The 13994-nt window shown below is 44.0% G+C and overlaps 1 protein-coding gene across 14 annotated transcripts in view; it reads left to right on the top strand.

The window, feature by feature from the left end:
* The window catches only part of BEND7 (BEN domain containing 7), an 86500-nt gene that overhangs the window by 65683 nt on the left and 6823 nt on the right, over nt 1–13994 (top strand). For all 14 annotated transcript variants that reach the window (XR_008426632.2, XR_008426629.2, XR_008426630.1 and 11 more), the window contains one exon: nt 6534–6653. Coding sequence is in view for 7 of the 14 variants with exons in the window: in XM_053922382.2 (XP_053778357.1) it covers nt 6534–6653 (120 nt within the window). In the remaining 7 variants the exon portion in view is untranslated. Of the gene's footprint in view, nt 1–6533; nt 6654–13994 lie in introns of those variants that run through there.

Raw genomic sequence — 13994 nt, 5'->3', positions numbered from 1 at the left:
CCTCCTCTCCTCACCAGCTGGCGTCCTCCTTTTTGCTTCTGCCCCTCACAGTTGTGGTTTGCACAAGGTGGCGGGCCTGCTCATGCCATCATGCCATCATGCCACAGCTTTGCTCATCCCCTCACTGCTTGCTATTCTGAGGATGCCAGGGGGTCCTGCTCATCCTTTTGGGCAGTCTGTGGCTTGGCTTTCTTTAGCTCAATTACCTGTCTCTGCTCCATTCAAGCTCTGGTTTGGCGGGTACTGGTGTGACACATTCCTGCCCACAGTGTCAGCAGTCACCAGGAATGGGCAGTTTCCCACAGGCATCCTCAAGCTTGGCCGGCCCCACACCATTCACAACCTCTGGTTCTCAGTAAGCAACCTTCTGTTAAGTTCTTCATTCCCGCCCCTTGATTCCAAAAAGTGGGTGAAGTGGGTGAAGACATCAAATGTTTTGGATGCTGGAAAGATAGTCACCCCCCTTACACATTAATTCATTGTCATCTTAGTTTATTTATCAGTCTCTTGTAGGTGTAGTTATTGGGAGCTGGTTTCTGGGCCTGAACCCCTGGTGGTCTGATAAAACCACATTTCTGAACCTGCACAGCTGAGAACCAGTCCCTAGATCAGCATCAATTGCACCGAGCTCTGGAGGACCTTAAGGCCTTGCACTGTAGCCAGGCTTATTCTAGCTCTTTTCCTTTCTCTCCTAGTGCCTTAAGTGCCAGTTTTATGGTCATTTTAATAAATGATCAGAATGGATGTCAAAACTACAATATGTAGTTTTCAGCTCTTTCCATGAAATTGGGGAATGAAGCACCATGATATCATCAAAGAAAATATTTACCGTATTAGAACCATATAAAAATTGGACTGCAGTCATCACTTTTAAGCCAAAAATACCTATATACCATCCTGCCCCAGCCCATTACCGGGAGAGGAGGGGTGACCTCACAGGCCCTGCCCCGTCTGCTCTCCATTCCTGCTGTGCTTCTGTTTGCATGTAACTGAAAGTCAGACCAACGTTCACAACTTACTTTTACATGCAAGTATTACCTTAGCTATTGATTTGCTTCTATTTAGAATTCAGTCACTTTCCTTTTACCGAATCTGTGTGCTCATTTACAACATAAAGTTAAAAATTCATTTATGTGGAAAATAACCCCTATTAGCTGTGCCATCTTGGGCCGGTTATATACCCTGCTGGTACTTTGATTTTCTCATCTGTCACGTGGGATCACAGTTCCTGCCTCATCAGATTACTGCAAAGATTAGATGAGATAGATATAAAGCTCTTGGTTCATGGGAAGTTTCAAATAACAGCTTTAAAAGAGTAGGAGGAAAGAGGAAAATGTGGGAGGGGTGCTGGTTTTCCACGCCCTCAGATGTGAGGAGGTGGGGTAATTCGAGCAGCCTGCAGGGAACCTGGTCTCCCCTCCTGCACCTGTAGGCCAGTCCCAGGGCTCCCCCTCCTTTGCACACTCCCAGCCACAAGTGGTTCTGCGGACAGCTCTTTCTCACCCTCCTCCCTGGTCCCCTCAAGTTCCGGGAGTTTGGCAGATCTAATGAGGACTCTGCTATCAGTTCTGCCTGATGGCAGCCTGACTCTGACCTGTCTGACCAGAAGTCCAAACTGAAGCATCAGATCAGAAGTGGGTGCTCACTACTGGACAGAGTTTCGCCTTCTTAGAGCATTTCCCAGTGAAATGAAAGCTGTTCTATCTACTCCTGCCCCTTCAAGTGTCTGTATGGTACGATGACTCCCTTTAAAAATCCATACCATATTCTGCATTTCCCAGCATAGAGAGCCAGAAAAATCTAAATGAAGAGTCCTCTAGGAACTGCTGTGTGAACACACAGCTCTTTGGGGAACCCAGCCAATCGGCTCTGTTCTCGGCGTGTTGCATTCAGACACACCACACACTGCTGTGTTCATTGATGATTATTTTAAATGCCACGTTCCCAGGGAAGGAAGGATCTGCTCAGCCACCACTAGCTTATTCATTATTTATACACAATTAAAGGGCATGGCTCAAATGAATGCAAGCATCTGAGAAAAGTCATTATTCATGTACAGATCAAATTGAACATTTGTCATTTCTCCAGTGGCTTAACATACTCTTTGTGCCTTGGGACCTCAAATTATATTAAGCAATGTAGATACTTTAACTCTTATATTTAGTTTAATTGTTGGCCTTCATCTACTTGTTTAGATTGCTTGGACTTGCTTAACATTAGCCCTTGCTTCCCCTTAATATGTAAAATAGAAAAGGAAGAAAATTTCTTTTTAGGACCTATTACATTCTAAGGATGAATGCAAATTGTTCTACTGTGATTCTTAATGACCCACTATTAACATGGTAGGAAACCAGTGCATTAATGCAGTACCTCTTCTCACATCGTTACTCCTAATGGAACTGTTACCAGGATAATAGCTTGACCTTTAACCATAGATTCAGATACCAAAAATATTTCTGCTTACCCGATACCTCTATTCACATAACATATTGAGTGTTTTCAGGTCAATACAATCACAATATTTTGGCCTAAGGCCTCATCTCTGTGTGCAACAGAATAAAATTTCATCTTCAGTACGTAGATTCTAGTTGAAAGTTGGTTTTGATTATGAACGTAGTCCATGAAATAGAATGTCAAAATAGACCCAGTGGAAATATTTGTTTGTGTTGATATTTTTTGAGAAGCTTAATACTCTGCCTTCAGTGTGATCTGAGACACAGACCAGGAGACAGAGACTTCTCTGGCTTCTTTTTATTGAAACTAGATAGGTTTTAACTGAAAAAATAACCAAAAATTATTGCCTTTTTCAGTGAGCGATAAGGTTAACCTGAGCTCAAGATTAGATTCAAAAGATCTGCTTGGAAGCTCTTCACAGAGTGGGAGAAACATTCCAGAACCTTCCTTTTGGTTTTTGTGGCTGGGTGTCATTTTTGATGTGGGCATAACCCAAATCTACTTTGTTAATTTGGAACCACTACTTTCTAATGGGTGCCAGCGTGGACTCCTGCGTTTCACAATCTAAGAAAAGAGGGGCTGCGATGGAAATTAATTATAGAAATAATATTACAAGGAGGGAGCTGTTTACCTGCTAAGATGGTATATTTAGTCCTTTTGGTGGTACACATTTTCATATAAACTAATAGGGTGCTAAATACAAGTTTTTTTATATTCATGAAAACAGGACTTCAAGAATCTTTTGGCAATTCTCTCATGGCAAACATGATTGTGGGCATTTCAATGTAATAAAACCTTGTTTCCTTAACTATGTTCTATTAATGAAAGCTTCCTATTAATTCAGATAGGCCTTCCTTCCCAAATTAGTCTACATTTGTGAGCTGTAGTATTTGCTTCTGTTAGAAACAAAACTAGAAAGTGTGTTTGTTTAGTCATCAAATGTTTATTGAGTAAGAACTCAATCAGTGCAAAGTGCTGTTGTAGGTGCTTTGAGGGAGACAAAATAAACGAAGACCCTGAGGTGTCTGTAACCTAGTGTGGGGGAATCAGAAGCACACCCAACCCCCAGAGGTATCGTTCCCTCTGCATCTCTCCCAAGTGGAGACTCCTTACTCGCCTGGCCCACATATCACACACCAGGCAACATCGTTGATTTTTCCCTGATCCTTAATTCTGCTTCCTAACCATCAGTCCTCTCCTCAGTTGGGCTGGGAAGGGTCCTTTCCACTAAGGCTCTAACTACAGCTACACATCTTCCTCTTGTTCTCTCTTTGCACTGTCATCCTGGATAACTTTACCGTCCACATGAAAGATCCACCTGACCCCTCAGCCACATAGCACCTGGATCTCAAACACAGTGGCATTCACCTCAGCTACGTTTCAGCCCCCCACCCCTGACCACACCTTGGCATTCGCATCCAGGACTGCTCCGCCACCACCATCTATACTCCAGCACTATCCTCTCAACTGCCCCTACCCACAACACCTCCTTGCCAACCCTACTGATATTTGCATTCCCTGATCTCTATGGGTTTTTCCAACTCTGTGAGCCTTTTCCTGGCTTCCCTTCCTTCTCAGATTTGGGCGGGAAGGGGGAGTAAGGAAAGTTGAAGTAATTCGTTCAAGGTGTTATCTTCATCAACATCTTCAAGTGCTTCATAACCCTCTCCTTCTGCCAAAACTGTGCAGAAAAATTCTAACCCAAGAACAGCACTACCATTCAGGGTCTCCACTCCCAAGGAAGGGCTGCGGGGAGCCATGGGAGCGAACAGCCTGCCCCTACAGATCGTTGCCAACACCACACTCCTGCCAGCTATCCTCACGTCCTCAGTCTGCTGCTTTCCTACTTCTGTTCTTCTCAGAGGCAATTCCAGACTTTCCCACACTCTACATTCTCCTCACCGTAAGCTCAGTGAGGTCTCAGGAGCGATTACTCCAACTATAACCACTTCTTGACCTGCCCCAGTCTTACTAGCCTCTGGGGTCAGAAGGAAGAAGTTCTTCCTGTTTGAGGGCAACCCTCCATTTCTATCCTGACCCATCACCTTGCAGTTCTTCCAGGATGATTCATTTGAATGTCTCCTTTTTCCTGGATCCTGTCTTCCCCACAACGTTGCTGCTTCCCTCAGCCTGTACACATGTTCAGGTTCCCCGTCCCTCAGCCCTCCTCCGCTCCCAGTCCTTCCTCTCCTTTTCTCCACTGAACCCAGTTTTTTCAAAGTGTCATCTGTGGCCACCCCCACCACTCCTGATGACCTGCAGTGGACCCTTTCCAAACCTCCCTTCCTGGCCCTTCTGCACCTATACTGTGGGTCCCTCTATCAGCTCCACTCCCTGGCCCAAACCTCCCTAAGGCCCCTCGTGGCTCTCCGGACTCTATAGCCCATCCTGGGCTCCTTCATGGACTCCTGTGCCTTAATCTCCACTCAGCCACTAGGGTTCTCTCTAGTTCTCGCTCTGTTTGCTCAATATGTTCTCCCTGGTCATTTTTTTCTGTCATTTTAAATGTGCCTCTCAAACTGGTGTCAGCCTGGTCCCTTCTCTGAACTGCAGGCTTCTGTACAGAAATATCTGCTAGCTATTTCCACATGGATGTTCCACAGACACACCAAACTCAGCATGTCCCAAACTAAGCTGAATACATCTGCCTTTCCCCTTACAGACCTTCTCTCTCTTCTGTAGTTACCAGGTCATGCAATTCAGCAGAAATGCCCGTTCTAGATACTGATCTGGTCACCCCTCCATCTTTACTAGCATGGCCCTAACTCAGACTGGATTCTCTACATTTGTGTGGGGGTTTTTCCTTCTGTCAAATTATTTCCTTAGAATAAATTTCTAGGAGTGATATTACCAATTCAAACGTAGAACAGTTTTATGCCTCTCATTATATATTACCATCTTGTTTTCCAAAAGGGTTTTGCCAACTTCTGCCAATAGTAATGTTTGGGCCAGGGCCCCACAATTTATCAATATTAAGTATGTTAGCTTTTAGCATTGTTCTTCTAATTTAGTAGGTATAAAGTGTGTTTTGCAATTTGGGGGCTTACATATTAGTTGAGTATTTTTCCTAATGGTTTTTGCTAAATACACTTTGTTCATTATCTATAGGGACTTTTGAAGTCAGTCTTTTATTTGAATGAGTGCTTTATATGGTGGTAGATATTGAACCTTTTCAAGTCACATTTAGTGCAAGTAGCTTTTCTCATTCCAATGAAATGTTTATTTTCCATTCAATAGAAATTTTATAGTTTTACATAGTAGTTGAATCTGTCAACATTTTCCTTTCTTTTTAAGCCTTTAAAACATTAAAATTACCAATATTTTAAATACCAAGAAGGCAGTGTGACGTGAGTGCATGCTTGGTCTTGACCTTACGAAGAGCAGGCTGAAGGGCACTCAGGATGGCACGTGAGGCAGCACTGCCCATGTCAGCGCCTGTGTGTGCACTCACACGCCGTGTGGCTGCAGTAAGATAATTGCCTGGCCTCCCTTTTGTGCCTTCTCTGACTCTCCATACTTTCTTTTGTGCTTCATAGGTAGCTCTTTCCTAGAAGCCAGTGGAGTATTGTAAGAAGTTAACGCAACACAGAATGGGAACTTCCATTAAGATACAACTACATCCTATTTATTCTGAGAACTGACTGAGTTAGTAGGATCGCCAAGAGAACATCATCTTTTTGTGTAATTTTGCATTAGATTTTGAATTAATAACAAAAAGTGTAATCTTTTAATACAGTTGCTGAATTTTTGTCATGAAGCCAGTGGACCCACAGGACGCACTTTTTTCTGTGCTCATAAGACATATATATATGGACATGGAGCAAGTAGAAAAGGCACTTTCCATAGAAATTGCCAGATGTTTATAGCTGGTTTCACTTTGAAGCACAGTACATTTTATGTAGTCAGGGCCATGCCAAGCTCTACCTTCACCAGAGGAATGTAATATGGACATTGAAAGTATCTACTGTAGAACCATTGTCTTTTAGCAACATACTTTTTCTCCTTGGGATATGTTCCTGTTTCAGATCTGCCGGTTTTATTTGTTAAAGCATTTAACGATATTTCACATTTCCTTTCAGTCTTCACGGAAAAGTACTGTACTGCTAATCATGTGGATAAACTTCCTGGCCCGAGAGACTGGGTACAGATTCTACAGGATCAAATTAAACTGGCCAGAAGAAGGTTAAAAAGAGGCTCAGGTATGAATAAGCTACAAGAAAATAATTGCAGAAGCCCTTTATTGAATTCTCAGACATTGCAAAGCACAATGCTTTGCTCTAGGGTGCTCCATTGTCTCTTGTCTTCTGAAGGAGATGCTCCATATAATGTGCTATGGTTTTGTATTTTAGAGTTCCATTCAAATGAATTCTGAAATTCACCTGAAGATCAGATAGGAAAAATATGTCAGGCCATTCACTTTGAATAGTACAAAGGGGAAAGATCGCTAACCACATCTGCGGGCTTGCACGTCTTATGGATAAAAGCAGGTCTCTCTTTTGTGATTTGCTTCCATTGCCTGTTGGTTTCTGTTTGTTTGGATCTGACTGACTTTACAGAAAGTACTATTTAAGGTAAAACAAAACAAAACAAAACAAAACAATCATCCTACCTGAAACACCACATGAAATAGAAGGAAATCTTAAGTCAAATATTTATTTATTTAAATTTTTTTGAATTGTTTTTTAAATCTGGGCTTGGTGATTCTGGGATTTCTTCCAGGAAAAATGAACACTAGTTGAATTGTGATCATTTAGTCATTTGAAGTCTCAACCTCCCCAAAATGACAGTGGGCCAACTTATCAGTGAAGAATCCCTTTGAGGTCAGCTTTCTGTCATCATGTAAAATAATCATCTCAGCCCTGTCCCAGTAGCTCAATTGGTTATAGCATCATCCTGATACATCAAGGTTCCAGGTTCGCGTGCCGGTCAGGGCACATACAAGAATCAACCAATGAAGGAATAGATAAGTGAAACAAAAAATCAATCTTTCTTTTTCTCTCACTGCCCCTTCCTCTCTCTCTAAAAATCAATAAATATGAAATTTAAAAAGCCCTGGCCAGCTGGCTCAGTTGGTTGCAGCATCATCCAGTGCACCAATAGGTTGTCAGTTCGCTTCCTGCCCAGGGCTCATACCCAGGTTACGGGTTTGATCCCTGGTCAGGGAGCATACCCGAAGCAACCGATTGATGTCTGTCTCTCTGTCTCTCTTTCTCTCTCTGTCTCTCCCACCCTCCCTCCCTCCCCCTTCCTTTCTCTCTGAAAATCAATAAATGTATCTTCAGGTGGGGATTTTAAAAAATAAAACAAAAAATAATAATAAAATCATCATCTCTAGGAGGTCAGAAGCCTCTAGATTTTTTTTAACAATCCTGATCAAACTTCGGATGATGCCTGGCCTGCTCAGAGCCTTCTGTGCTCCCGTGGCTGGAGGTGAGAGGCTGGGAGAAGGCGACCTTAGGTGCTGAAATGTTGCAGGCTTGGATGTCATGGGGGTCCAAGAGAACAGCAGTACAGAAGCCTGAGGCTGTGTCACCAACAGATCGCTTCCCGTGACCTCAGTGAGCAGTAGCCACTGTGCCTAAGCCTGGGGAGGAGCACAGATGACAGCCTCGGGGAGAGCTTGCACAGGCTGGGAAGGCCCTTGTCACAACAATGGGACACATGGGCACCAAGGGCCAAGTGGTTTTCAGTGTGGAAAACCTTACAGCTCTTTCTAAAAGCAGCCATCAGGACTCTAACTAAAACACTCAGCTGTAGAGGCACCTCTGTACGCTCTCCCTGAGCATCCTCTGACCTAACGATGACAGAGTTACAGAGGTCGTGTACAAAGCTCTAGGTCCCAAGGTCATGTCCAAAAGAAATAAAATATTTATTTTTAGATGATTTTATATTAAAAATCTTCCCTTCATCATTTTTAACCATTTGTTTTCTGTTATACTTAATTGATGCTCTTTTTATAATATTTTTAATTAGTAAAAAGTGGATTATCACATCAGGTAATAAATTATAATGGGGTCAGAAGATCTGGTTTGCGAGTGTTATGTCTGCTTTTTACCAGCTCTTGACCTTGGGCAGGTCACCCCATCTTTCTCATCCTCAGTGTCCCTTTCATGAAGTGGACATAAAAATAAAGCCGCCTCAGAGTTGTTGGGAGGCTCCAGACACGTGCTGTACACAGATGTCTCTATAGATGATGCTAGTGTATCCTCTCTGAGAATGTCTGTGTCATACACAGCGGTGCCTGGCAGCACTGGAGGTCGCTGAGGAAGTCATAACCTCCTGGGCCCCTCTGTCCTAGGCCAGGGGACCACCAGCCTGCTGTGCCTGGGCAGTCCTGCTTTACCCGTTTCCTGACATACTTAATAACACCCCTTCTACTCGCAAAGGATTCTAAGCTTGAATAAATGATCCGGTCATCCTCCTAAGTCTCTCAGCGTTCACTGCCTTCTCCTTTATTACAAATCATCGCGAACAAACACAGTATGGAAAGAACAGGTCTGAATTCCTAGCTCCGCGCTGTCATTTACAAATTCCTGGGACTTCTGGACAAATTATTCAATGTCTCTGAGCCTTGCACTCTTCATTTGTATAAGGCTAACAGCTACCCCAGGGGGTGTTCAGAGTTAGAATTAGACAATGTAAGTATTGCCGCTGACAGAGACTGATACATAACGATGCTCAAAAAACATCCATGACCTTGTCCTCCTCCCTTTTGCCAACCGAAAGTAAAACAACTCCTTTATCCTTGCCATTTCCTAAAACCACTACCTTCTCTTTCTCTTAATATTGATGGTCAAAATTCTCCCAAAAGGGTTTGCCTCCCAGTATGCCTCCCCCGCTCCCAGTTCACTTTAGAATCCATTGTACTTTGCCCCCTGACCTCATTCCTCTACTGGAGCTCTTGCTGCATCTGCATCCCAAAGATCAGATTTCGCTTGCTGTTTATATTAACACTCCTACTTGACCTTCATGTTGATTTTTACTCTGTGGAATCTCATCCTTCTTGAAACTCTCTGCCCTTCGGTTCTGTGACTTCATTCTCTCTGTTTCTCCTCCAAATTTTCTGGCAATGCCTCCAGTCTCCCTCACTGCCTTTCTCTCTCCACCTGTCTCCTACACCCAGCGTTCCCGAGTGTCCGTCCTCGGTGCCATTCTCATTCTGCACCCGCACTCCTGACTTGGACTGTCCCATCGTCAGTGGCTCTCAGGCATGCAGCCCCAGACATGGCCATGGCCTGAGACCCTTGACTTCCCTCTCTGTAATTCAGCTACTGAAATCTGCTCTTTCCCACCCCAGCTAAACACTTCTGCTAGCTTCCTGTCACCCCCACAGTAAAATCCCTTCTACACACACTGCTGATCCCCAGTATGGCAGGCAAGGTTCCTCACAGTCAGCCCCACCCCCTGACCAGCCTCATCTTCCACAAACGCTCCCTGTTCTGAAACACACTAGGTTTTCAAAGTCATGTTTTCCTCTGTCTGGAAAACAATGCCTCCTCCTGTCGTAGCATCTAGGTTCCCCCTCCTGGATTGTCCCCTAGGTGGCCACAAGCACTTTGGTCTTCTCTCAGTGGAAGAGCCACCCACCTGTGTGCTCCAATGGCCATGAGAGCCTGAGGAGCAGAGATGGCATCGGAGTCACGTTTCTGTCCCAAGTATCTAGAGTGGTGTGTGGCACAGCATAGAACCAATGAACAAACCAACGAATCAGTCCATGGAAAAGGAGAGACAGTAGTCCACAACGAAAAGTTCTTATTGTTTAGCTCATCTAGGTCATGTGAGATCTTGGAGAATATTCTGTCATCAGTTCCTTCCTTGAGGGTTCAAATTCTTATCCCAAAACCGGCAGGGCAGCAATGTCCCTGAGCTCCGCCCTTGGGGACAAGATCCTCAGGGCTCCTGTGGCTCCTTAGGGGATCCTTGCTGCTACGTGGTCATCACAGAGTGCCTTTCTTCCTCCTCCTCAAGGCCTTTCTCTTACTTCCTTCTCCGCACCCCCATCTCCTTAGTTCCCTCCCAATTTCCTGTCTTCTGTCTTCCTCCCCCCAAAGTCGAGAGTCGTACATCATGGCACCTGGCCTCACTCAGGGCAAGGTGACTGAGTAACACCTACAAAAATCCAGTCCTGCCAGCAGAGTCTTGTATCCCTTCTTATACTGAAGGTCTCCTGCCTCAGCCTGGAGTGGTCTGAGAAGGTCTCCTACCTCACAAAAGCCCCTTGTATTACTTTAGCCCTTTTATTTAAATTTCAGTCTCCAGGAAAGAATTGGGAAAAAAATAGGAAACAGGAAAAAAATATTTTAGACAGTAACAGGTGTTATCAAAGACAACTTCCCAATCATCTTATACAGTAATGCCTTTCTGAGCACTGATATCATGTCGGGGGCTGTGTCTCATCGGTTTTATATCCCAAATTAAATTTCAAGTGTGAATCCGGAGCGGTATGCTTGGTAGTATTCAGCTGGTCTTGTGTTGCCTACATTCTGCCTTGGCAATCTTGACCACTTAGGTATGTGAGAGCTTCCATTTGCCCATTGATTTGCAGGGGAAAATTGTTAGCCCCCCCCCCAGAAAAGTGCTAAATGTAATATTCATATTTGAGAGAGATCAAAAGTTTGTCATAGTGAAGAGACCTAAATTTAATACTCAGCCCAAAGGAAAAGCAAGGGCCAAAGTAGCTCAAAAACCAGCCACCCTCTGGTTCTTCACACAATGTCCCAACTGTGCCACCAACTTTTAGCAAATTCCTCCCCTCAGAATGCACAGAAGTGTGCCAGTCCCTTCCTGTCCCACAGGGGCTGGTAGGAGTAAGAGGAAAATGTGAGAAATACTTGAAGCTCTTTGGGAGCTTGAGGGGAGAGAACTCTAAATCCAGGATGCTGATATTACTGATTGAGGTGGAGAAATCAGTGTCACAGAATATGTGTCTCCAGCTGGAGGTGATTACAAGTCCCTAAAGGCCCTGAAACATTGAAGACAAAGGGTAGGGAGGGTGTTGAGTGCCTACTAAGTGTATTGGAGAGGCCTCTTCTCAGAGATGCAGAAACAGCCTTTCTGGCAACAGGCCACGTGACTGAAATGGGAAGTTCAGTTTAAATTCTGTCTCCCCATACTATATATTACTAATTTATATATATAAACACCCTTTTTTTCTATTTTAGATGCTAAGACCAATTATAATGAGTCCTGGTCCCTTTCCCTTCCCTGCTTTCCCCCAACAAACACACATGCACACAGTGGGGACTTTTTTCCACATTCCTGTTTCTCTTTCCCACAGACAGACTGGCCAGTGAACACATCTCTGAACCAACCCAGCGTGAGTGTTAGTAAATCACATGGCACATGTTCATTTCCGCACGACCGTGCCTGTGTCTACAGAACGGGACCCAAACCGTAGACTGCTCACGTGCTCTTCCCTTCCGGCGGGAGCCTCCCATGTGCTGAGGACGCTGTGGGCCCTGTTCCTTAGTTTCATCATATTTGACTTTGGGTATTTTCACTTTGACCACTGGGTTTAGATCATCTGCCTAGATATTTGGGATCGGCACCATGACACTTCTCTGCCCTTCTAGCACGTTCTGTTAGTTTTTGGAAAGTGGACGGCACCTGCAAAACCATCCCTGACATACAGACCAGACCAGAATGACAGTGCTTCAGCGGTGGCCTGCCACATAGGCTTTGTCTCCCAATTCTGTCACATCCCACTACACTGCCTTCTCCCCAAGCAACATAAAAGTGGGATCCCAGCAAACTGAAACTAGCCCCACTTGCGTTCCCATTGTCATGTGGGTAGAACTGAGGCCTCTCGATAATATTGCTTGCTCTCCTGTTTTTTGTCTTACGTTGGTTCTAAGTGATAATCCAAAAAGTGTCTCATAGATACTCCACAACTTTAACCTTATTTATCATATTTGGCTCAGTTCCTGGAATTAGATACAGGCTCCACCTGGGCAGGCTAATAACTCACTGCTTAAGGGAGCTCGCACTGCCTCTAGAAAAAGGAGGTGCCCCATGCAGTTCTGAAAGGTTGTACGTGCAAATAGAATTTCATTTGAGGCCCTCATTACATGTAATAATTTTTTTTCTATAACTGGAATGATGCCTTTCCTGGTGTGGATTTTTATCATTTTCATTAGATTATTTCCTCAGAGCTGAAACCACAATTGTGTGTATGCGTTAGATCTAAGAGTAAAGCTGTCGCTGCTATTAAATTTTTATTGGACTTGCTCAATCTTTTCCAAATTTTACAAGTTGACTGTCACCAGGGAAGAAGGATGGTGAGCCCGTTATTACAGGCAGATGTTATAATTAAATTTAAGTAACACAGGCCTGTTCTGCCTCCATGACACTGCGCCCTGTTCATGCAGCCAGCATATACCAACTCATACACCTTTTCGTTTACATATGTTCTGTTCTTACTAAAAAGCACCTAATTGATAGGCCTGCTTTTTTAAAGTGAGGATAACTTCATTACAAAGGGAAGATCAGCTCATGCCCAGAACCGAGTTTTGCTGTAACTAAATGAGAAGCAATTATACCCGAAACATGTGATCCGTGTTTGCACGATTAACAGCAGAGAGGCTAAGAGCCCAGGCAGAAACTGCGTCCGGCCCTCGGCAGTGTCGCTTACTGGCTATGTCAACCTAGGTAAATGCCTTAACTTCTCTGTCTCCATTTCCTCGGTTGTTGAAATGGACGTAATAACAGACCTGCCTGGTGGGGCCCTCCACGGGCGGGATGACACAATACGTGTGACGCGCTCAGTAAATTGAAAGCATCTGATACATGGTGGCGGCATTGCTGCTACTGCTATTGTTGGAGACTTTTTAAATCCTAGGCAAGTTCAGCTACCTATTCAAATCCACTCAAACCAATTGGAAGAAAATAATGTCTTTTAAATATAAAAGTAACATGTTTGTTATTTTTTAAATATACAGAATAATTTTTTTTTTAAGCCTCAAAATTTAAATGCCTGTAAGTCTTTCATCCGGAGAAACACTGTTAACATTTTAGTTTGTCCTGTATTTTGTCTGTAAATCTGTATGAAAATTTTATTCTTATCATTTGTCTTACTGCTTGACTTGAATGTTTTTGTTGCTAAGTATTCGTCTACAACATAATTTTTGGTGGTTTCTATTCTGTCCAGCCCAAATGGATCTTGAGTGTTCTGTCTCCTCTCAGTGTTTTCTCTTTGTGGTGGATTGAGCAGGTCAGCAGAGAAGGAGTCTCTCACAGATGTCAGTGTGTAGCAGTCTGAGGACGAGCTGTGAGAGGGTGAACTAGAGTGGAAATCTGTGAACCCTGATAATATGTAAAGCAACCGCAGTAAAAATAAGAACATATTATTAGTTCGCTTCCCACCAACTTAGCACTACCACGTGATACAAGTGGCAGCCCTCATGTGACTGGCCTCACGTGCACACATGCAGGACCAAAGTGGCAGCTTTGGGCAGGAAACTCCCCGTGGGGCCACTAGGTCCGGGAGACGGGAGCACACTGAAATCACCCAAATGGCCATAATGAAACGTTTGGACCTGTCC

Source organism: Desmodus rotundus, chromosome 4 (genome assembly GCF_022682495.2).
Source record: "Desmodus rotundus isolate HL8 chromosome 4, HLdesRot8A.1, whole genome shotgun sequence".
Classification (NCBI taxonomy): domain Eukaryota; kingdom Metazoa; phylum Chordata; class Mammalia; order Chiroptera; family Phyllostomidae; genus Desmodus; species Desmodus rotundus.
The sequence above is the reverse complement of the archived record's forward strand: the minus strand, read 5'-3'. Positions and strand labels throughout refer to the sequence as shown.